At 38.6% G+C, this 25,187-nt stretch overlaps 1 protein-coding gene across 1 annotated transcript in view; it reads right to left on the reverse strand.

Annotated features, from left to right (window-relative positions):
• cpne7 (copine VII) overlaps positions 1-25,187 on the reverse strand; it is a 251,789-nt gene that overhangs the window by 134,130 nt on the left and 92,472 nt on the right. The window contains exon 4 of the mRNA XM_028809797.2: positions 14,614-14,688. Within this exon, the coding sequence (XP_028665630.1) occupies positions 14,614-14,688 (75 nt within the window). The remainder of the gene's footprint in view (positions 1-14,613; positions 14,689-25,187) is intronic.

Here is a 25,187-nt window from a genome sequence, read left to right on the forward strand (position 1 = left end):
AAACCAGCATAATCCAGATCAGTGTCATGGTAGTCAGGGCCTTTCCCAGCTCAGTCAGCCACAAATAAGGATGCAAACCAGGAGAATGACAGCACATCACTTGGACTAAGTGTGCAGTACCATAACAGCATAGAAGAGAAGAATGACAGCATAGAAGAGAAAGAATGTGTGATTTACCAAATGGGAAAATAAAGCTTTGCCATTTACTTCCTAATTATTATGAGGTAAGTATATAATAAGTGCATCATAAAGTCATCTCAAAATTATGTGTTCCCTGTAATGTACTGGTAAGTACTAAATATTGGTTTATATTTTTTGTGTGCTCTTCTTTTACTTTCTGACATCTATGCTATTTGAAGACACAACTGCGCTGCTATCATTACAACAGCATGGTGCTGCTAACCATGCCTTTCAAACAGTACATGTTTGTATTATTCTAGGTCATCCTGGCCTGAAATGTCTTTTTTCTTTATCTTAGCATGGCCTTTATCACTGTTCTGTGATTATTGCACACGCAGTTTTAAGCTTGATTAGTTTAATACTTCTCCGGATTTTCACAGATGCATATGCCGTGATTTCAAGCTGTGCCGGCCATACACAAATCAATGACAATCCACACTTCCAGCTCATCACGTGGAAATCTTCACAAATTTTTTACCCCTGCAGTTCTTTACAGCACTGTCAGCAATTCATTTCTCCAATACTTTCTTTCAGAGCGACATGGAGTGAAGAAGAAAGGAGAAGATTTCTTGCACTTTATTATGGCTCACCTAAGAGTAAAATGACTGACAACTGCTTTAGAATTGGCGAGGGGCTTCTTTGTTCGCATTTTCTCTATCACATTTCACTTTGCTGCATCATTAGAACACAATTTTTTTTGTAAATGACTACTGTGCAACTTTAAAAAAGGTCTGGCTTTGTAGTGTTATTCTTACCGCTGTTTCTTTTCAGCTCTCCTCTCATTTTGTTTTTCCTCTCAGTTATCATTATTTTGTGATGTTTCAGTTGGTTATCCGCTTGTCTCCAAATGCTACATTTGAATTCTTTCTTTCCTCTTCTTTTTTGACATGTCTTAGCAAATCATATCCCCTTTGATCCTGCTTTCATCTGACTAAATAAGTTAGTGTTTAATTAAACTTAAAATGCACTCAAATTAATATTTTTTTAAATAACTAAGAAAAATAAGAAATTTGAAAAAGAAGTGGGTCCATCAGACCCTTTATATTTATCTAATAACTAAGCTGCCCCAATATCTAATCCAAAATTTTGTTAAAGGTTGTCAAGGTTTCTGATTCAAGTACATGTCTCGGTAGTTTGTTCTGGTGTCCCAAAACTCTTTGTGTAAAGAATTACTTCCTGGCTTCAGTCTGACATGCACTTTCCTTTAATTTCCACTGATGTTCACGAGTACGTGATTCATTCGTAAGATGACAGAATATTGCTGGATCTCATTTATCAATGCCTTTGAGGATGTTGAAGACCTGGATTAGGTCCCCACGCACTCTCCTCTGCTTGAGACTAAACAGGTTTAATTCTCTTAGTCTGTCCTTAAGTCCTGGGTTGCTCTCCTCTGCATAGCTTCAAGTGCTGCTATGTCTTTCTCGTAGTGTGGTGACCACAACTGCACGTGGTACTCCAGATGTGTGGTCTTACTTGTACATTATATAGTTTGACCATAACGACCCCTGATTTAAATTCATCAGTTTTATGATATAAACTAACATTTTATTTGCCTTTTTAATTGCTTCTGTGAATTATGTTGTCAATGAAAAGGTTGTGCCAACATAAACCCCTAAATCCTTTTCAGAGATTGCTTCCTGTATGATAGTATCTCCCATATTGTGTTTATAATTGAGGTTCCTTTTGCCCACATGTAGCACTTTGCACTTTTCTGTATTAAACTGCATTTTCCAGGTGTTTGCCCAGTTCTGAAGCTTGTCCAGGTCTTTCTGAATTCTTTTTGCTGCCTCCTCAGTGTCTGCCATCCCTCTAATTTTAGTGTCATCTGTGAATTTCACAAGTTTACTAACTAGACCCGAATCAATATCATTAATATAAATCAGAAAAATTAATGGTCCAAGGACAGACCCCTGAGGGATTCCACTGATGCACTCGCTCCATGAGGAGCATTCACCTCTTATCTGTGATTTTCGTCCTCTGCCATTTAACAAACTAGAGATCCAGTTTTGTAGGTGACCTCGGATGCTTACAGCTTCTACTTTCAGAATTAATTTTTGGTGTGGGACTCTATCAAAATGCTTTTTGAAAGTCTAGATAAATTACGTTGTAGGCTTTGCTTTTGTCAACTATTCCAATTGCTTCTTCAAAAAAAATGTAAAAAAATATCTTAATTGGCTTCTGGGTAATTGCTTGCGTTACTAATCTTAAGCAGCACTATAATATGCAAGTTCTGTATTAATAATCCTTTGAACCTCTGCCTCTTAGGCCAGCATCCCAGAATTGTCTTTTCTGTTAAAGATATGAACATTTCTGGGTGTGTCTAGACAGTTAATGCATACTGTAGGTAAAAATTGTAACTTGGCCCAGTGTGAGGGTACCCTGTGATAGAGAGGCTCCTGGTTCAGAGTTGGTTCCTGTGGTCTTGATGCCATTGGTACTAGAATTGACTCTAGTCCTCATCACCCTGAACTGACAAAAGCAGGTGCAGATATTGGATGGGTTATGGATGGATTTATCATTGCAGTTGGCAGTGATAAATTAAATTGGCAGTTCTGGTTATTCCAGCCATTCTTATTCTGCGTCTCATTTATGTTATTTACTGAAGGTGTTACCTAATGACAAACATGAACTGCTTTCTCATTACGCTAATAAGCTGTTCCATCAAGCATGAAGTATAATAGATACAATTCTCAAGATAATGTTCTAACAGTATAGCCACTAATGCATGATAAAACTAAAAAAAGTGTTTTTGTGCCTACAATTTCTTTCATTCGACGTTCAATCACACACACCTTACAAACAAAACAACTGCATTTCACAAGATTAAGAGGCTGACAGTAGTGTGAGCAATGATGACAAATGACAGTGTTATCACCTCATAAGGCAAATTAGGAAAGAAGCACTGAGACTCCAGGTACTGTATACAACTGTGTCAGTGTGAAAATAAAAATAAATTACTGAATGTACTTAAGAACGTTCATAAAAGATGTGTTCTATAGCAGCTCCTGGTTCAGAATAACAGCAGGGAAAGTAAATTGTACTTCAAATACATTTTTACTAAACACAACTGTTATGGGGGTTGGGGTAGAAAATAAAGCTCAAAATAAACAGAACCAACAAAACCTACATGCCTCTCCATGTCCAACTTATCCATGTCTGTCTAGTAGTATGGTTCACCCACTTGTGTGCCTCCTGCTACTTAGAACTTAACACAGTCTTTTCCCTTTTTACTTCTTTCTCTCTTTCAACCTCTGGCATCTCACATTAGTCGAATGTCTTGTATTCTTTTCCTCCTGATCCAGGCTTTAAGGTGAACATAAAAGTGCTTCTGTGGTCATTTACATTTATCCCTGGAACCTGCAGATGTGCAATCCACAGTAGCCCTACAACTGGTCCAGAGATCCTATGGAACAAACCCTGTGCACTCCTGTGCCTTTTTACTTTACATTATGTTTACTTATTTAGATGACGCCTTTATTCAAGGTGACTTCCTAAATTCATGATACTATTGGTTACATTTCTTTTGGTTTTGCAATTGGAGCACAGGCAGGTCAAGTGACTTGCTCATGGTTACACAGTGTCAGTGGTGGGATTTGAATCCACAACCCCAGGGTTTGATGTCTAAAGCCTTAACCACTATTGCACACTTTTGAAAGTGGAGCAGGCAACACAATCAAATACTGGGTCATTTGCCTTTTAGTGCATGTGAGGAACATACATTAACTCATTTCCCTGTAGGTTATACTTCTTTCATTTCCATGATGATATCTGTTGCTTGTACCTCTCCCATGACATTCTGCACAGTGGCAAGGCATAGCACACTTTTGTTGACTCCAACGACTTCTACCCACATTGCAACTCATGTTTCCCTTCCCAGTGCATATACTGTCATAGGCTTGTATAGCCCTGTTCTGTACTACATTCTCCTGACTGGAATTCCAGCCCATCACTTCAGTATCAGTAGCCAGTTAAAATGTGTCATTTTGCTTGATTTCTCATTGCAAGACAGCATATAAAAGTACTACACAGCGAATTCAACACACCACAACATAATAACTTTAATCCAATGTATTGGGCAGGACCTATCCTATCCTAACAGAAAAGGTCTCAAGGCAGGGACTAACTCTAGGCCAAACACCAGCCCATCAAAAGGCCCACTCACACACATGGGGCCAGTATAGTCTCCATAAAATTGTAATGGCCAACCCCTTATCCAGCTGGCAGCCACACTACCAGGACCTGTGGCCTGAATGAATTGCTGAGAAAACCTACCTATATCAAGCTGTATGTCTAACAAATAATATTTTCCCTCCTCCCCAATCGACAGTTAAAGACTAGCAAACGAAAGCAAATATGTAAAATAAGTGTGGGAATATATTAAATACAATACAATGACAGATACAAGAATACAAATCCACAACATAAAATATATCTATATATATATATCTATATTTATATTGTCACAGATGACTGCGGTCATTACCTGGCTGGGATGCCTGGAGGGACCGGAAAGGGACATTAATAGCTTCCGGGGCACAAAGGGGCAGTCGCCCTGGATAAAAAGAGGACCACGGGACAAGGACAAAGAGGATTTGTACTATTGGGAACCGTGGCCTCCGCCAGGGGGCGCTTTAAGCCTCAGGAGACCCAGATGTGATTACTTCTGCCACACTTGGCAAGATGGCGGAGGGATCGGCCAGGGACGCTCAGAGTGCTTCTGGTTCAAAGGGCAGCACTTCCGCCACACCAGGAAGTGCTGCCGGATGGACATCATCAGCCACCTGGAGCACATCCGGGTGGGAATAAAAGGGGCCGCTTCCTTGCAGTCAGTGAGCCAGAGTCGGGAGTGGGAGAAGGACGAAGCTCCCTGGAGGAGTAGAGGCGGCAAAGGACTGAGTATTGTAGGGTGATTATTGCTGAGTGCATTGTGTGGAGTGTGAGAATTGTTTATTTAATGTTTAATAAACGTGCGTGTTTTATAAAGATGTGGTCTCTGACTGGTGGTGTCCGGGCAACTATCACAATATATATATATCCCTCCAGCAAAGCAGCTAAGTGAAAACAACACCTGTACAATAACAAAACCTCCCTTGCCCCTGCAAACGTATAACACAAAAAACAAATAATATCAATGTATGAGTACTGAATGACAATGAATGTGAAATTGAGTCCGGGTAATCACTGTCCAGAATACAGATGACTGATCAAAAATGGATGTGCTTGAATCTCCCGAGTAAAACAGAACAACCTCATCGTGCTTCCTTGGCAAATGGTGGATAATAAAGTCCAACCCCGGAGTTTCTGGTGATGATGGTGTTGTTGTGATTTCGGCTGAATGAGAATCAAACTGGAACCAGGCGCGATGTAAATAATAGCAGAATAATGTTGATCGGTTGTCGGTACTTGAAATCTCCATCTCTCTCTTTCCTTCCTCTTCTTTCCCTCCTGATAGTTTAAATAATGAAGAGCCGGATATAACTGAAAAAAATTCTGGTACTGTCGTGTCCAGGGGTTGCTGCCTCCCCGCAACATCCTTCCCCGTTTCTCATTACGGGGACGACATTTAAACAGACACATATTAGTTTAAACGAGGTGCTGTGACAAGACGCAACTGGGTTAAAACACTATAAACAATAATACCTATGTGACCCCGCTACAAAATGAAAATGTCAGGAATCAAACTATTGAAAATGCATATGCTATGGAGAAAAGTCTGGCATTTTCAGTAATGACATGACATCATACTTGCAAGATATGAGATATTAATAATAAATTAATCAGTTCTAGAATATCTGTGATGCACTGCAGAAAAAAAAGAATATTGCCTTGAATGTCAGTGGTAAAATCCCCATGGGTCCAACAATACATGATCTTTTCAGATACGTGAAATTGCTGAGACAGTTCTAGATGGTGTGGTTGCAATTGAAAATGCACAGTCTGAAGCAAGGTCAAGTATACAGATACAATCTCTGTCCATTACATGTGGCTGCACATATTGTGTATCGAAGAGACGTTATTAGAAGTAAATTCATTTACATATACATTTCTTACTGTCCCATTTGGATGCATATGTTTTAGCCAAAATTAGTTTGGTTTCATTTGCTTTTTTCACTACTTTAACATAGTACCCTCATGAGTCAGATGCGACAGTATTATTTAACTCCTTATTGCCATAAACATTTATTTGACTGAAATACCTGTCCAAACCATTCTCTCTTTAACCTAAGCTGATCTTTATATTTAAATAAGCATACTGTAAGAAGAGTATATACCTATAACTCCATGAATGATGGTGTAACATATGTTAGATATTTAAACTCTTTTTTTTACTTGCATATAACTGTTGAAAAGTGTCACCAGCTGAGCCTTGCAATCACTAATATCTAAAAATTGCTATAGCATGTCAGTAGGAAAGACAGAAGTTGTGAATAGCTCTCCCCTCTTCTCCTCCTGTCTCACCCTGCTTTACCACTCCAATCAAGGCTAAGATCAAACAACTTCAGAGTCCCAGTCATATGAAATGCACGCCAGAAATGAACAGTTGTCCCCAATGAAGAACTACAAGAATAGCAATAACAAACCGATTTTTTTCATAAATAAGTAAACATGGTACCACTAAAAGGCTAAGATTTGGTCTTAACAATTCATGTATATTTGTGATATTTAAACATTTGTATAAAACAGAGATGAAAATAATAACCAAGTGTTATGAAGCTCAAGAATCCCAAAGCACAGAAGTCTCGAAATATCCCAAAAATGCCAGCTAGAAGACAAATTCCTGCCCAAAACCCTGGCTAGAATCACAGAGGGGATTACAGAATCTTTAAAAAAAACAATGTGTAACATTTATTATCTAAAAGATAATATTCTATTCTGCAAAAGAAAAAAAGTCCAGAGGAGCACAAGTGCACAGAAGACAATGCCTTCAAAAAAGGCAAGCAACGTCACAATCACAAAACCAAAGGGCAGTTGAAATACAGAGGAAAGATGAAAAAAAAATCCACCAATTCACAAGAAGCAATAAGCACAAAAATCACAAGAATATCTGACCAACTCCAAAGTACATTTGAATGAGCCACAAGTTACTGTGAGTTGCCCTCGCCTTTATAGGGCTGAGGGCAGACCCTTGCTGTGATGGGCAGGTGGCTCCACCTCTTAGGGTTTCACCCACAAGACACACAACAAAGGAATGAATGTGGATGCATTAAAAGCAAAGAATAATGCAAAACAAAAAACAAAAGCAACTTAATTAACATAAGAATAAGAATCACAAGTAAACAAGAATGGCATAAAGACAGCATTTGAACCCCAGCCTTGGGGGTGCTCCTGTTGAAATATGACAAAAGGAGCCATATTATAAAAATGTTGCTGGTAAGTTCAACAATTTGCCACATTTATAAAAAAATAAATAGGCTATTATGGAGTTTATATACCACTAATAAAAACGTTATTAATAATATCAGCCATATTCCACATATTAATTCAACAGCAGCGATAATGTTAACCATGAATAACAAAATGGTACAGCTAAAATATTCCTCCTACTATTGACACCTACAGTAATCCATACATTTATATAAAACAATAAAAACAGATTCTTCAAAGACACTAGTATTTTTAAGACAATAACAATGGCAGTATTTCGCCAGCTATAAAACACAAGAAGAGCTATATAGTATCTATAACAATAAAACAGTAACACAGTATCGATGAAATGCCTACCAATTTTATCTTTAGTATTAAATAACAATGTTATCTATAATATAGTATTGTAATATAGTGTTAATTGTACCTATGATAGATAAAATAGTACTGCCACTTAAAAAAAGTTTCTATTACAAAAAGAATGATGACAGCTTATTTCTCAATTGCTGTTAATACTTCATTCATTCATACTTGATTCTGTGTGTAAAAATGCCTGAACAAGTAAGAACATAAGAATATAAGAAATCTAATATATCAGAGGAAGCCATTTATTAGGTTAGTCATTAGCTGTCATGATCAGGGCTGATTTCTAAGGTCCTATTGCTTTTTCTGTATTAGCCACCATTTTGTGTAACCATTGTTAGGGTTGCATCCTGTATTTCTAGGGGTGTGGTCTCCAGGGTTGTGACCTTGTGACCTTGAGTTCATCGGCACAACAGGATAAAAGGTCAGCATTTGCACCAAGCTTTATCTGATCTGTGGATTAACCCTTAAAACACAAATAGGAACATTCTCTTTGCTATTGGTCTTTGTGTCTAGATTTAATTTTGACTTTGATTCTTGCCTCTCATCTGTGTTTTGGTCCCTTTGCATGTATTTTATTTGGTGTGTTTTGCCTTTTGCATGGATCTTCTGGTTTGTCTCAAAAAATCAGTTATCTGTTTCCTGCCGAGCCAGGGCATTAGCTAAGGTGCTCCCTTATTTCACTTACTGTACCTGCAGCTATTTGAACTTTTACTAGGTGCTTACAAGTTCAGTAGGGGCCTCTCTGTCACTGCAGGTTTTCATCCCGAGTAGTCTCACAACTAGTGAGTGTGATAAACCCAGGGCGTCAGCGAGCCCCAAACTCCAACGCGAACACACTTGAACAATCCCTGGTCCAAATAATGGAAGGTTTTTATTATAAATATCTCCGAAATGTAAGACAAGCACAAATACAGGTGTTCCTCTCACAATACCTCTTTTCTCCCTACCACACTACCTTCCTCCACTCAAGCGTTGCTCCACTACCTCCCAGCTCCAACTCGCTTGAATAACGGAGTGTGGTACCTTTTATTACAGACCCGGGGCTACTTCCAGTGCCAGGGCGCCTGCCCGATGAAAACACTTCTGGGTCACATGGAAGTCCGTAATAGGGACCATGTCTACCTACAGCACCCTCTCGTGGCACCCAGTGACCTCAGCAGGGCTGCTCTGCCAGACTACATATCCCAACATGCCCTACTGGCTTCTTACTGTGCACCAACCTCCAGGGCTGCTGCCATCTAGCATGTTGGGGGTGTAAATAACCTTTAGCAACATGTTCTCTTTTTAATGGGTTGTCTGTTCACCTGTTCTGGTCCTTCCTTCCAGGTCTGCTCCCTCTCCTGGCCGGGATGCCCATCCAGCCTGTGTGGCATCTACGTGAGTCATTGTTACTTTTAATTAATCTCATTGTTGCTTAGGTGATCTTTTTGCCTTCTTTTATTTTGATTTCAGAAAAATATACAAGTATGAGTTTTATTTTCGTAAAACTTATAATTTTCTTTGCCATGCTTAACTCTATTTTATCATTTTCTTTTTAATTCATATTGTTATTGTGTGCTTGCTCTATTAATGTATCTGAATACATTACTGATGAGTGAACCAGCAGAGTTACCTCTAAAATTTATTTTACATGCAATTTCACAGTTAATTAAATTTGAAACACAGTAAAATGAAGTTTTTGATATTGTTTTACATTATTTGAGGTGGAAAGTACTGAATATAGCTCCCTCAGGGTTATTCCACAGCCAAATCCCCAACTGCCTTCCAGCCTCACCCCCATAGTTGATAACTCCTCAGATGCAGCTTCATGCGCCCTCACTTGCCCATTCACGCTGCCAGTTCTGCTCATTTTGTGTCGGTGTTAACACCATCTGCACTCATTTTTCAAAACTCTGTAAGCCGATCCAAGCCAGGATTTTTCTCCAGAAGTCCTGTAGCAGCCCTGTCAGTTCATGTTATCAGGGGACAAATGCGTCTGAAGTTCTTACAGGAACATGCTCACCAGCCATGCCCTCTTTCCATGCTTTGCACCAGAATAAATTTTGCCACATGTTTTGCTAAAGAAGAAGAAGGTTGCAGATAAGACGAAACCACATGTGTTAACAGTGTGATTGTTGCTTGTGGTAGAACAAACAGAAACTCTAAGTTCACTGCAAATTCAGTTTTGTACTGACCATTCATGATGAGACACAAGTGCAAATGATGCTGAACGCTAAGAGGAGGCATCTACTTTAGTGTTAGGCACTTGCATAATAATTAGCAAATAATCATTTCACATAACCAGTTTGTGATTTCTGGACTGACATCAGAAAACAAAAAACAAAAATGTAAAAAGTAAGAAATAACATTTTGCTTAATTAACAGAGAAGAAATTTGTATGGGACAAAAATCAGCAGCCATAGTTTGCCCCTGACTTAGAGAACATGATTCACTCTTTAATTGAAGGAATGATGCCTTTGAGAATTTTAAAGACTGGGATAAGTGACATTAATGACAGGCTCTTAATATCATCTACTGCAGACCATGTTGTCAAGCCTTGTGATCAGCCATTGACTGTACACTAAAATTGTTCAACTGTCACTTGAGGTTTGTTAAGCACAATTTGCTTCATGATTTAACAAATGTCCCGCCACTTGTTTGCTGTTAAGTCAATTCCTTGCCAAGTTTCTTGACACGTGCTTTATTTTATCTCTTTTTGTTTTTCACTCTTGAGCTTTATCTCTCAGTTGGGTTTTGCATGCTGTGTGTGATGTCTATTTGACTTTTTAGGCTAATTTTCAAATATATGTTTTCTACTTTTTTCTATCAAAACACATAAATTTTTCTTCTAGTCATTCAAATCATACCATCGAATTTAAATAGCACAACTAAAAACTTTTGTCATTCCTCCCATAAATTTTAATGAATAGAAGATAACAGTAACCAATGAGTTATAAAGATGTGGCAGGTAGTGGGCATGGACTCACAATGGCAGGGCAAAGTTTGACTCAGTGTGGGACATCAGAACTGCTACTGCTAAAGCCATTACAGAGGATCTGAGCATTAGGATGTGATGAAGATAATATGGAATCCTGTCCATCAGTAATCATTTAACATAACCAGTCTACGATTTCTGGATTGACGCAAGAAAACAATACAAAAAATGTAGAAACTAGCAAGTACAATGGACAAAACATGAAATACAGGTAGGCATTAGGACTATGTCAAAGTAATATTTTATTACTTTGTTGAAAACTAATACACTTTGAGGTTAGTATTAATTCATGTATTAAAGAAATCAATAAATTTCTTTTCCTTTTTGATTGATTGATGTCCCAATAATTTCGTTTGAGCAAGATTTTGTGTTTGCAAGGAGATTCATGTTACATGTCCCTGTTCAAGTTTAAGGTATCTTCTTTATAATTATGAAAATCAATGTGTCATTTTTACTGAGTGTGACAAACAACTGTACAAAAGAAAGGTATGAGAGGCCGAGCAGACCAGCACCTTATCATTCTTTTGCTCAGCCCATCAAACTACTGCTGCTGCATTTGTATCCTCACCTTCAACTCTTGGCCTCTCTTGTCTTCCTATTGCAGTTGAGAAAGAGAAAGAAGCAAAATACATTGACTGGAGTTTGAACAACTTGGCACCTCTTCCTCTTTTTCTTCTCCATCACCCCCTCACTCACCGGCTCATCAGCCAGGCCACAACAATGATGCCACCAGTACCCGCTCCTCTACTGTTTGTTCAGTGAGTGTCTTTTCTGTGCAGTTACTCTTTTGTTGCTGTTATTTTTTTTTTAAGAAACAATAAATACTGTGCCCGTAGATAATGAGAATCATATGTTCGTTGTTTGCAAATATACATTGCATAATGCAGTAGCTGCAACCAAGCTTAATGGGAGCCTTTAAACAACTATATTATTGAGTTATTAATGAAGGGAAAATGGATGTTTTGATTTCTTAATTACTGAAGCGATTGATCACAGGACAGCATAATTTTTTTCCCCATTGAAATTAATAGTGATTACCTTTTTGAATTACAGGAGTTCACCATATGAGGGAGTTTTTCAGGAATGCATTATGCTGCTAAAGTGAATGGTAAGAGTGCACCTTTGTTTGAACTGTGCATCATTACTCTACACACCACAGACCCCTTCTAGTACCCCAGTGAGCACAAGGAAAACTACAGAGAAAAAATATAAGAGCTCTAGCTATTCAGGAGTCTGTTTCTCTACTCAGGAAGGAGCCAGAAACAAAACAAAAAATAAAAAACCTAAGACACTTCTGAGAGGTGTTCAGGGAGCTCGGACCTTCTCAGATGGGGAAAGATGTGGCATTAAGGATCAGTTCTTTAGGACATACCCACACAAGAGACTATAAAACATAATTTTGGGAGAGAAAGTTTGATTTGCTGTTGACTCCACTCAGAATAGAAACTGTGACTATCACACTGTTCTGGGAATTACAGAAGGACAGCGTAGAGCACATTGACTTTATAGCATGTTGGTGACAGGGATTTTATCAGAGAGAAACGTAACCTTTACAAGGACAGTGAAAATATATACAGTAAATAAATACCGTATATACTCGCGGATAAGTTCTCCTGCGGATAAGTCGGGACTTGATTTTACCGTATAATTTCTGGTATTTTACAATGTCAGTCGTATAAGTCGAATGCGGAAAACTCATGCTATTGGTCCAAGACATTATGATATGCTAACGCCCACGGGAGAGAGTAACCATGGAGCACACGGCCTATGTGACCACACAGTAATGCCCAAACTATTCCGGAGCGATGTTTGCACTGATTTGTGTTTTTTGTATCTCACACTCTCATACACCTTTATTGTAAGAGGATCCCTTATCTACGATGGAGTGTTTGATCAGAAGAAAATATGAAGCTGGTTTTAAATTAAACGTTGTTGAATTGGCGAAAGAAATTGTTAACTGCGCTGCTGCAACAAAATTCGATGTGTCTTCAAGAGATTGGAGGAGGCAAGAAGATGTAAAGAAAATTAAGTGTCACATTTTTGAAAAGGTGTATAAGTCGGGGTCTGATTTTCTGATCGATTTTTTGGGTTTCAAGAACCAACTTATATGTGAATATACACAGTAATCTGTAACCAGCATGTCTTGTTTTTCTTGTTTTGTTGTACATTGGCTTGCTGAGCATTGCCTAGCAGTCATGATGTACAGTACAGTATCACTGTACAGTATACCCTCTCACATTATTATTTAGTTTCAACCATGAGGACACTGGTGACAAGCTTTGCATGAAGATGCTCATCTTATTCAAATAACCAGAAATTATGACTAGATGTGAAGGGTATATACTGTACGCATTGCCTTCAGACCCTTATTTTAAGGCAACTTTAAAATTATTGATATAATTCAACTCTTTGTGATAAGAGTTCTGTGCTTTTTACACAGCCTTTTTTATTTTTTTATTTTATTACCATCAAGATGATCCATACAGTAATACAAATTTTAAGACATGTGCTTCATTGAAGATATTGTTGTTTTTCAATGTACTGAAATGTAGCCAGCATTTTAACATCCAGTCATTGTTGTTTTATTTTTATTCAAATTTTTTGCCAATTCTGTTAGTGGTAATCAATATCAAAATAACCTAATTTCATGGTTGGGTGATGAAGTGAGATTAATTGCAATTATGGTTATTATCATATGTGGACTCCAAGGTTTACAATTTTTGGAAAATGTGGAAGAAAAAACTTCTGTGGTGATCAGAAGATTCCTTTTGAAAAGCAAATATTTTAATTTAGGTAGACCTTTCAGATATGCTTCTTGATAAACCCTGAGAAGGTTTCCATAATTTCAAATAATAGAATATTCTACATATTTAGCACATAGAGTCAAATATGTATGTCACAGGACTTTATTTATTTCGTTTTAGCATTTCCCATTCTGAGTCTGTTGACTAGAACTCATTTAACCCATTTACATATGGATTAGGCTGGCCTGGTGCCATAAGAAAGATTTTAGCACATTTACAGCATGCGCAATCAGTCAGCCTTCCAATGTTTCACTACAGGATGATTTTTATACATTTTTTCATCTGTCTGAGCCTTAAAAGCAGACAGATGAAGGGTAGAATTTAAGGGTAGATATGCTTAACCTTAAACATATGGCACAAAATATCCAAATATTTGTTTTTCTTGGCAATACTTGCCCTGGTTTGACCAGCTAGGGTACCCGCATGCACATATTCACATATACTGGACCAACTTAGAAATAAATTGAGATGCTAAACCTTCAAAGCCACTATAGCAATATGCAAATGATCATTACAGCTTCAATAATGCCAAGAATTGAGATAAATCATTCAAAATGGTGTTTGACGTTAACTTTCTTCCTTTACTGTACAGTATTCATCTTTGTTTTGCTCAAACAGGCAACACAGATGACAGACTTTTGAGGACTCAAGTACAAATTACTTCTTAATTCAGTGTTACTAACTTATTTGTTATAGTGCAGTGTATTTTCTGACATGTTCTAACTGGTCATGGGAGACAAGCAATGAGTATTGTAGTGAAGCTGTCACTTAAATAGCTGTTTGTTGCGACATTTTGTGTACATGATGAGTAGAAGAAAGACCTTCTGCTAAGATGTTTCCGCTGCAGTACATTTCTGTGTAGGTGTCTTTTAGAAGTGCCTTTTTCTTTTTTCCAGTACACCAGACAGAAAAGCTCCTACTCACTGTTATTGTCGATTTCCCTGCGTATTTTCCATATTTTAAGAACAACGGCTTTGTCATTTTCTTCTGGGCCACAATCTGTAATAAGAAAATAAACATCAAAATCACCAAGGTTTCTGCCAAGCTTCATTAATTTTCTGAAGATGATACTTTGACAGAAAGGCCAATGAGGGCAGCACAGGTACCTGTCTGCCAGAAATGTATTCCTTTATTTCTAAGGACTGTTAGCTCTGGGAGACAGACCACACCGGCTGCAGAGAAAAAAAAAAAAAAACAGTGGCACAATATTTGACTGCATAAAGAATTGCTTCTCTTGTATTTATTTAAAAAAATTAATGACAACCTGGCACTTGGCAGAATAACAGTCCCTCATTTCAAATGTCAAGAAAAAAAATGAACACAATGCTAGTACAAAAATGAATTGACTGCTAATTTTGTGTTTAAGTCTCCCAATTTAAACCTCTACTTAAATGCTTTCAGCAATTTGCCCTCCTTTTTTAGGATTAACTGCATGTGTTGATATATTCTTAGTAAAAGGCCTGGCCAATTTCAGTGCCTGGAGGACGGCAATTTTTTTTTTTCATTAACAGTTTATTCCAAACCTCTACTGTATTACAACATTATCCCCTACTCTCCCAATTGCCCAGCTCCTATATACAATGGATTTTCAGAAAGTATTCAGACCCCTTTACTTTCTGAAAACTTTATTGTTCTGTAGATTTAATTTTAAATGGATACTTTTGCCATTTTGCCCATAAATCTAATCTCAATAACCCATAATGACAAAGTGAAAAAATGTTTTCAGAAAGACTTGCAAATTTATTAAAAATCAAAAACTGAAATCTCTCATTCATGTAAATATTTAAACCCTGTGATAGATGGCCGGCTACATATTCCGGCCCTCACCCCCAGACCGCCAGGAGGAACTCTCCCTACAGCATGGACGTGCCCCGAATTCCAGCAGGGCCTCATGGACTTTGTAGTTTTTATGCACAGCCCTGCTGGATGCCTTGGGGACCACCAGGAGTCGCTGTAGGGAGGCTCGTGGACTCTTACATGCCATATAACCTGGAAGTGCGTCATAATCCCATGACAGGAAGAAACGGCGTGCTTCTGGGTTGAAGAAAAGGACTGTTTACCCTGGCCCGGAAGTAATAAGGACTTGTGGGTTGTGGAACAGGAACCACTTCCGGGTCAGGGGGTATAAAGGACCATGGGAAAGCCCAGTACGCTGAGCTGAGCTGGGAGGAAGGGTGGCAATGCGTCTGGGAGTGGAGGATTGATTATTGTATTGGTTATTGATTTGTTTATGAGTATTGTGGAGAGAAGGGTGCTTGGTGCACATTATTATTATAAAATAAATATTAATTGGATTTTTATCTGGTGTCTGACGTCTGATCTGAGGGTTCAAGAGGACGACCGTGCCTCAAACTGTCACAACCCTTAATTTGTAGAAGTCCCTTTGGAAGCAATTACAGCTTTTAGACTTCTTGGGTAAGTCTCTACAAGCCTTGCATGCCTGGATTTGGGCAGTTTAGCCCATTCTTCCTGGCAGATCTTCTCAGGTTCTATTAAATTGTATGGAAAGTGTCTATAAACTGCCACCACCAGGTCTCTCTGCACATGTTCTGTGGGGTTTAAGTTTGGGCTTTGGCTGGGCCATTCAAGGACAGTTAGAGACTTGTATTGAAGCCACCACTCCAGCATTACATTCAATATATGTTTTACATCATTGTTGTGCTGAAAGTTGAACTGTCATCCCAATCTGAGGTACTCTGGAGCCAGGTTTCTCCAAGGACCTCTCTGTATCTGGCTGCATTCTTCCTTTACTTAATTCTTACCAATCCCTTTGTCCTTGCTGCTGAGAAGTATGCTTCTGCCACCACCATGCTTCACCACAGGGATGGTATCAGGCAGGTGATGAGCAGTGCCTGGTCTTTACTAGTCATAGTGCTTGGAGTTTTGCCGAAAGAGTTAGACCTTTGTCTCATCAGACCAGAGAATATCTTTCCTCGTGATCTCAGAGTCCTTTAAACTGTCATATGCCTTTTTCTCAAGAGTGGCTTCTGTCTAGCCACTCTTCTATAAACTCCTGATTAATGCTGAGAGTGCTGCTGAGATGGTTGTTCTTCTGATAGGTTCTTCTACCTTAGCAGATGACGTTTGAAGCTCTGTTAGAGTGACCTTGGTCTTGGTCACCTTCTTTGACCATGGCCCTTCTTGCCTGGTAACTCAGTTTGGCTGAACAATCAAAGCTTAAGAAATGGTTTTATACCCTTGCCTTGATCTATGCCTTACCACAATTTTATCACAGAGATCAAGAGATTTCCATGGATTTCATGGATTGGTTTTAGTCCTGACATACAGTGTGAATTGTAAGGACCTTTTATACACAGGTGCCTTTCTAAATTTTGTTGAGTCCATTCAGTTTGCCACAAGTGGCTTGCATTCAAGATCTAGAAACATCTCATGTATAGTTAAAGCAAAAAGGACGCACGTACCTACAATCTGGAATGCCAAAGCAAAGGTTCTTAATACATACAGTATATGAATGAAAGATTTCAGTTTTTCATTTGCATTATTTGCAAACCTTTCTGAAAGCAGGTTTTCATTTAGCCATTATGGATGATTGAATTAAGAATGATGGGCAAAGATTTCACATTTATCCTTTAAAAATTAAATCTACAGCACAATAATGTGTACAGAAGGGTCTGAGTACGGTACGGCGTCCACAGTGATGCGGGCTCTGCATCGGTCTGTCGTGGTGAAAAAGGAGCTGAGCCGTAAGGCAAAGCTCTCAATTTACCAGTCGATCTATGTTCCTACCCTCACCTATGGTCATGAGCTATGGGTAGTGACCGAAAGAACGAGATCGCGAATACAAGCGGGTGAAATGAGTTTTCTCCGCAGGGTGTCTGGGCTCTCCCTTAAAGATAGGGTGAGAAGCTCAGTCATCTGGGAGGGGCTCAGAGTAGAGCCGCTGCTCCTCCCGCATCGAGAGGAGTCAGATGAGGTGGCTCGGGCATCTGATCAGGATGCCTCCTGGACGCCTCCCTGGTGAGGTGTTCCGGGCACATCCAACCGTGAGGAGGTCCCGGGGAAGACCCAGGACACGCTGGAGGGACTAATATCTCCCGGCTGGCCTGGGAACGCCTTGGGATTCTCCCGGAAGAGCTAGAAGAAGTGGCCGGAGAGAGGGAAGTTTGGGCATCTCTGCTCAAGCTGCTGCCCCTGCGACCCGACCTCGGATAAGCGGAAGAGGATGGATGGATGGATGGATGGATGGATGGATGGATGGATGGATGGATGGGTCTGAGTACTCTCTGAATCCACTGTATCATTTAAGGGTTCAGCCACCATTTATTTCTTTTACAGATGCTAAAGAAAACTTTATGGTTGCACATAAAGATTCAGATTTCTTCAATTGTGGACTTCCCAAATGTCCAGATCTCAGCAGCTTCTCTCCTTGCCTCTGAACCATCTTGCCATTACTCCAGTAATTCATAGATTCGTTTAGAGAAGAATAAGTTGCAAGCTCTGCTGATAACACCCTTTGTGTTTTTTTGTCTAGTAAAACCTACCTCAACTTTATGGATCCTTCAGGATTCTTTGATTTTTAGATTTTGGTCTGTTGCCTGTCCTATGGATTAACCTCTGATCCTTGGGAAATGGTGAATTCTCAAGTGCTGCCACTTGCTTGTTCAGTGATTGATGTAAAGGTATTATATTTATATTTTTAACAAATGGCTTAGAATTCATGCTTGTTGATAATTTGTATCCATCTCCAAACCTGCTTAGTCCATTTCAGCGTCAAATAGGCCTAACCAGTCAACACTGAGTGCATAGTATAAACATGATATAATCAGCACACAGCTCCATGTCAGGACTCACTGCTACACACGCTGAACTAGTTTAGAGTCACCAATTAAACTTACATCCAGGTCATTAGTGACATTCACAGTGTAGATAAAAGCGACTTGATTCTGATTTTTAACTCATAGCCATAATTTATTGGTTGATTGCTGGAATTAATTTTGAAAGTGATCCAAATACAACATGAGTATGCTCAGGTGTCTGCCTTGAATTTTCATCGCATGTCAAAATTGATTTAAATAAAGTTGTCAGATTATGTGGCTTAATAGTCCACCATGAATACCACCAGCATGCTGGCTGGCATGCTGCTTAATATTATTTTCAGTTCAGGATATTCACAAATTTGTCAGCTTATGACAGCAAGTAAGAGAAATAGAAAATGAAAGACTAGCTTCTGCTTGGAGTGCAATTATCACTGCCATACCTGTAAGTTGAAATCTGTGCACATGAGAGAGGGGAAAAGACTGGTAGGGGCGAGATATGGAGGGTTTGATGGAATGCAGTGGTTTGACAATTTCAAAATGTTGAAGGGGGCTTTTGATTACTTATTTCAAAATATGTCCACAAGAATTTCTCTGAAAAATATGCATACAGTTATCCATTTAGACATGCTACCTATTGAGTAATGTCCAATTGTAATTACATCTGAGGTGTATAGCGGGTATCTGTCTTATATCTGCCCTAACATCTGATCGGACATTTTCCTGTACCATGTGCTTTCTAAACAAAACCAACAGTTGAGCACTCTAAACAAAATCGGTTGTGATGCCAGCTGTATAAAGGTACAGTATGTATCTAAAGTATAATAAAGGATATGTACTTCACAGCTATGAAAAAGAGATACAGTATGTTTCAGATATTTGTATAAACTCTTTATTATTATACAATATCTAATGTGTACTTTCTCTGCTTATTAAGAAAAAAGAACACTGAACTATATAACATTTTGCTACTTCATAGTGTATCAGTCACCAGCTCCTTGCATCCAGTCTTATTCACTCGCATCTCCTGTGTGTGTTTCGAATTTCAGAGCTTCCATATATTTGTGAATTTAAATACATGATCATGACCCCAAAATGTCACCAAGATAAGTCTATGGAAAAATCCAAGAATCAAAGACATGTAATTGATTTAGAAACAAAGTTTAAAATAATCAAACAATATGAAAATGGCAAAGCAGTGAATGTTACTGCATGCCTCTTTGGCTGGTCCCACTGTACAATAATCGCAAGAATCTGCACCAATGAAATCCACAATAGTGTGACTCCTGTGCTCTTCACAATGGCGAGACCTGCACATGGGGACAGGGCTACCTGGAGAATCAGCCCCTCGATCAGTGTTGGGAGGGGCACAGACACAGCAATCAGAGCTGCCTTCTAGCTTCTACAGTCCATTGCTCGTGATGCGCAATGAGTCTAGAACAGGAGATGGGCAAGGTCAGTCCTGGAGGGCCGCTGTGACTGCAGGTTTTTGTTCCAACCCAGTTGCCTAATTAGAAAACAATCCTTGCCAATAATTTAATTTCATGGCTTCTTAGTGCTTTAACTCTGCCATGTCAGGTCATTCTCATATCCTAGATTTTTTTTCCTTTCTAAGGATATCACTCAAATGATTTGAAGTCTAAAACGGATGAGTTATTCTCAGTCCTTCACTTGTTTTCTCTTCACTTTCATTCCAAGTATTTAATTAAACCAAAAAGGTGTAAATGGTAACAAGCTAAATGGAGAAATGCTGATTTCTTTTGTCATTTGCATCTCATTGCTAATAAGGAGCAATTAAAAACCAAAGTACAGCTGTGTAAGAGTAAAATAAGCAATAAGGGTTCAAAATCTTAACGAGCGAGACAACTAAAATGAAGCGCTACTTTATCAATAAGTTCTTCTTATTAAACAACTGCATTGGAACAAAAACCTGCAGCCACTGCGGCACTCCAGGAATGACTTTGCCCACCTCTGGTCTAGAAGGTCATTACAATGAGGGTTGAGGACCAGAACCACAAGCATATCAACAATAAAGCCATGATAATCACAGCAAAGGCACTACGTTTGTTTAAAATGCTTACAGAAAAGGCAGGACCTAAGTATATCTGACGTCTCCCCTATAAATACCTGAGAGTGCAGCTGAATGATAAATTGGACTGGACTGCCAATACTGATGCTCTGTGCAAGAAAGGACAGAGCCGACTATACTTTCTTAGAAGGCTGGCATCCTTCAATATCTGCAATAAGATGCTGCAGATATTCTATCAAACGGTTGTGGCGAGCACCCTCTTCTATGCGGTGGTGTTCTGGGGAGGCAGCATAAAGAAGAAGGACGCTGCACACCTGGACAAACTGGTGAGGAAGGCAGGCTCTATTGTAGGCACTGAGCTGGACAGTTTGACATCTGTGGCAGAGCAATGGCCGCTGAGCAGGCTCCTGTCAATCATGGAGAATCCACTGCATCCAGTAAACAGTGTCATCTCCAGACAGAACAGCAGTTTCAGCGACAGACTGCTGTCAATGTCCTGCTCCACTGACAGACTGAGGAGATCGTTCCTCCCCCACACTATGCGACTCTTCAATTCCACCCGGGGAAGTAAACGTTAACATTATACAAAGTTACTGTCTGTTATACTTGCATTTTTGTCACTCTTTAATTTAATATTGTTTTTTTATCAGTATGCTGCTGCTGGAGTATGTGAATTTCCCCTTGGAATTAATAAAGTATCTATCTATCTATCTATCTATCTATCTATCTATCTATCTATCTATCTATCTATCTATCTATCTATCTATCTATCTATCTATCTATCTATCTATCTATCTATCTATCTATCTATCTATAATTACTGAGATACACCTGTAACTGACTTGCATCCCCAGTACTGGAATGTAACCGAGACGTAAGTTGACGGATACCTCAAGAGATGCCATTTCCATTTGAACAAACAGGAATTGGGTTGCCTTGGCAGACAACAGTTACCCAAATGCTTATTAATCTGACTGCCTTGCTTTCTTTCCTTTGACATCTTGAACTGGTACTGTAATCTTGATTTTTAATACAGAGATTTGATTACAGCTGCATGAACAGTAACATAAAATTAGTTAGAGAGTGAACATTTCCATACAATTGTAACTCAGGCATTCAAACACAGGACACCTTTAAGTTGCATATAGTCTATATTGGATATAGTTCCTTACATGAAATTGATTTTAATCTGATTTGAAAAGTATTGATTAATAGTGATTTTTGCTGTGTATACACTTGTAAAAATCGCATCTGGGTCAGATATGAATGAAAAAAAATCAAAACTGATATGCTGAACATAGTCTAAATAATATGGAAGGAAAACCAGAGTACTTAAAGGAACATGCAAGTTGATACGGATAGAACATCCAAGATCCACAGACAGTGATAGCACTTGGAGCTGTGAGGCAGCCAAACAAATTGCTGTGTCACACTTGACAAAATTCTCAAGGCTCAGGATGTACAACTTAATCAAGAAATTTAAAGCATGTGCAGCTATAATGAACAAACCTTTGGACTAGATTATTCAATAAAGTTAGAAAAGATGGATGAACCATAACTGAGAACACAGCAACATGATAAGGTGCCATTAATTTTACACACCCTCTTTAAGGCTCATTTCACTCAAGTGCTTATAACAGGATCTCGTTTTTGCTGCTTGTGTTGCGGTTCACAAAATAATTCCCCACACTGTGGGAGCAATGTGATTAATCAGGACTTTGCAATTATTTTTTAATTACCTACTCTTATGACAACAACCTTCATCTGCAACATAATCGGCTTGCTAGGAGAACAGATGGTGACGTCACAGTCTGTGCCTCCCTTAACAAGTGTGGGTGGATGGAAGAGAAGGCTCTCGTTATTAAAACCATACAGTATTGTGGGAAACATGAGTTATACATTAGAGTAGCGACTGCATTGTTAAGTAATTTATTAGATTGTTATTTGTGGCTAATTACCTTGTAAAGCATCCTCAGACATACTTTGGTGCTAGTACTGCTTGTTTTATGAAGTGCATCCACAATGCACAATAAAGCCTATAATAACAGTCTAATTAAGCATTCTTTATTCTAAAGTATTACTGAAATGTGAATGTGACTCATATGACAAACTGGTTAACTAAAAAGATACATGCTTTTGGGTCTTTATCATTATGCCAGTAATATTGCTGTTCCTTTGTAATGCAGTGAAAATTAAACCTGTTATTTTCTATACAAAATTATTTCCTGTGCTTCTCTTCTGCATGTCAACAAACTGCATTATTCCTGCACATCCCTGATATCGCATTCACTCTCTTTTCACAAAAATATAAAATGAACTCAATGCCTCAAAATCATGTTTCCAAAACTCTTAAAGAGATGAAACAGAAATAAACAACTCATGTTACACAACATTGTCCTTAGATTAGATATGGGATAAATTACCAAGGGAGAGCACAGCTTTCTTTCACACTTTCAGATATCTACTTGATGTTATTTTGGAAAATCTAGGTGAACAGAATGGACAAGCTTATTGGGTTGAATAGCCTGTTCTCATCAAAGTGTAATGTTTTACTAATGAGGAAATTTGCAAATAGACTAATCACTTATTTAGATTACATTCTAAAAATCTGATTAATGGTTATGGGACACAAGGCAGAAAGCAAATCTAGATGGTGCAGAAGTCCATTGCAGATCCCACTATATGCACCCAAACACATACAAAATATAGACAGCAGTTAACTTAAATTTCATGTCTTTGTGGACATAGAACTGAAAAGTGTGTAAAAGCAGTGTAAAACGTCTACACAGGAACAAGCAGAGATGTGTAGACTGATGGGTTTGGAACTAAAAACACAAGATTAGGATCAATGAGGGTTTAGTTCACTGTGCTACCTTGCCTCCCACTAATGAAAGAGTTAATTACTTATTAATGGTTCCCATGCAACGTAAGTGGTGGGATTAAGCAAAAACGAAAACATGTGCAGTACACAGGAGCATTTGTTATATTTGTGAGTTCCACACAATAAATTTTAAAATACACTAATTCTACTTAGAATGAACCATTTCACTCAATCATCTGTTAAAGCCAGTTGCTACATATCACGACAGAGGTACACGTGAAAGAATTCACTTTAGGCAACAAATACATAGGCACCTATGAAAACATTCTGTAAAGAATGAATGCTTTCAACAATAATGCCATAAATAGTGTTTTTACTAAAGAATAAATTGTGACGTATAGTAAACAGAAAGAAGCAGAAATGAAACCAATGTTTGGTGTGATGACCCCTTGCCATAAAAATAGCAGCGGTGCCCTTGAATGCACATGTATAGAGTTTCTGAAGGTACTATCATGGATAGTTGCTCCACATCTCCAAAATTCATGTTTTTTTTTAATTTGCTACAGTTCCACTGTAGACTGGCTGTTTTCCTTTCTTCTGTCTTTGCAAGGAATCCCAGTCTTGCTTGATGATGTTGAGATTAGTGCTCTGTGATGGCCATACTGTCTGTTGCAGGATTTCATCTTCCTCTTTTGATTGCAGATAGTGCTTTTATGATTGTGGAAGTGTGTTTGGGGTCACTGTTATTATGCTACAGAATGAACTTGGGACAGATCGGACACTTCTGTGATGATATTCTATGATGGGTAATAATCTGCCTGTACTTCTTAGCAGTGAGCAGAGGGCCATCAATTTTGATCAAATCACCAACTCCATTTACATAAATACATCCAAGCCTGCAGGAAGCCTCCACTGTTCTTTGCTGTTGCCTGCAGACATTCATTCATGTACCATTCAGCAGACAAAGTGCCTTCTGTTAGAGCTGAATATTTCAGATTTGCACTGTGGAAAACTTATCATTTTTCGGTACTTCTTTTTTCATGCATAGATTAATTGTTTGTCTTTATTTCCACATCACATGAATGACCTTCTTGGTCACAACTCTTCCATGAACACTTAATTCAATTAAAATGTCTTTGATCAAAAGCAGGGAACTGAAAAATCTGAACAAATAAAACTAAGGTATAACACGACAGCACTTTGGCAGAACTGTTATTCGCTACTGGTGTAATGATATTAAAGTGAATGTTGTTGGCATGCAACAGATATAAAGGTGGACTGGGACCTCAGTTTCCACACACACACACACCCATTTAATTTAGTGAGTCACATCCTTGGACGAGCATGGCAAATCATCTTGCTTCATGAATGCCCCATGCATCCATTCGCAATAGAACCCCAATTTAACTTTCCCATATTTAGCATTTTCACAGATTTAACATTTTGAGCCCAGAATGCAGCAGAGGCTTAGTAGAGAATAAATAGAAGCCCTCACAGAAAATAAGTGGTCTTTAGTGGATTGCAAAGAGAGGCTGTATGCAAGATGGAAGATGATCAGGGGTACATGGACGAGTAATGGGACATAAGGAACAGCTAAAGAACAGCTGTGATTTATTGCCAGTTTGGTATCTACTGTATTATGAAGCGTCTCCCTTGGACATAACAGAGTGAAGGTACTACTTCTCAGAGTATGATATTTGATTGTTAAATGCACCGCTTCTTGCCTTTAACTGTCATTTGGTGTGTGCCTCTGTGTTTCCATCTTGGTATTCATTACAAAACTGAACAGAAAGTACTTTATATTAATATGTTAATGTAATTGACCATCCCTTTTATGATAAATCACCCATAAATAAAACATTCTGATTATGTC

The sequence above is a fragment of the Erpetoichthys calabaricus genome, chromosome 9, assembly GCF_900747795.2.
Source record: "Erpetoichthys calabaricus chromosome 9, fErpCal1.3, whole genome shotgun sequence".
Taxonomy (NCBI): Eukaryota; Metazoa; Chordata; class Cladistia; order Polypteriformes; family Polypteridae; genus Erpetoichthys; species Erpetoichthys calabaricus.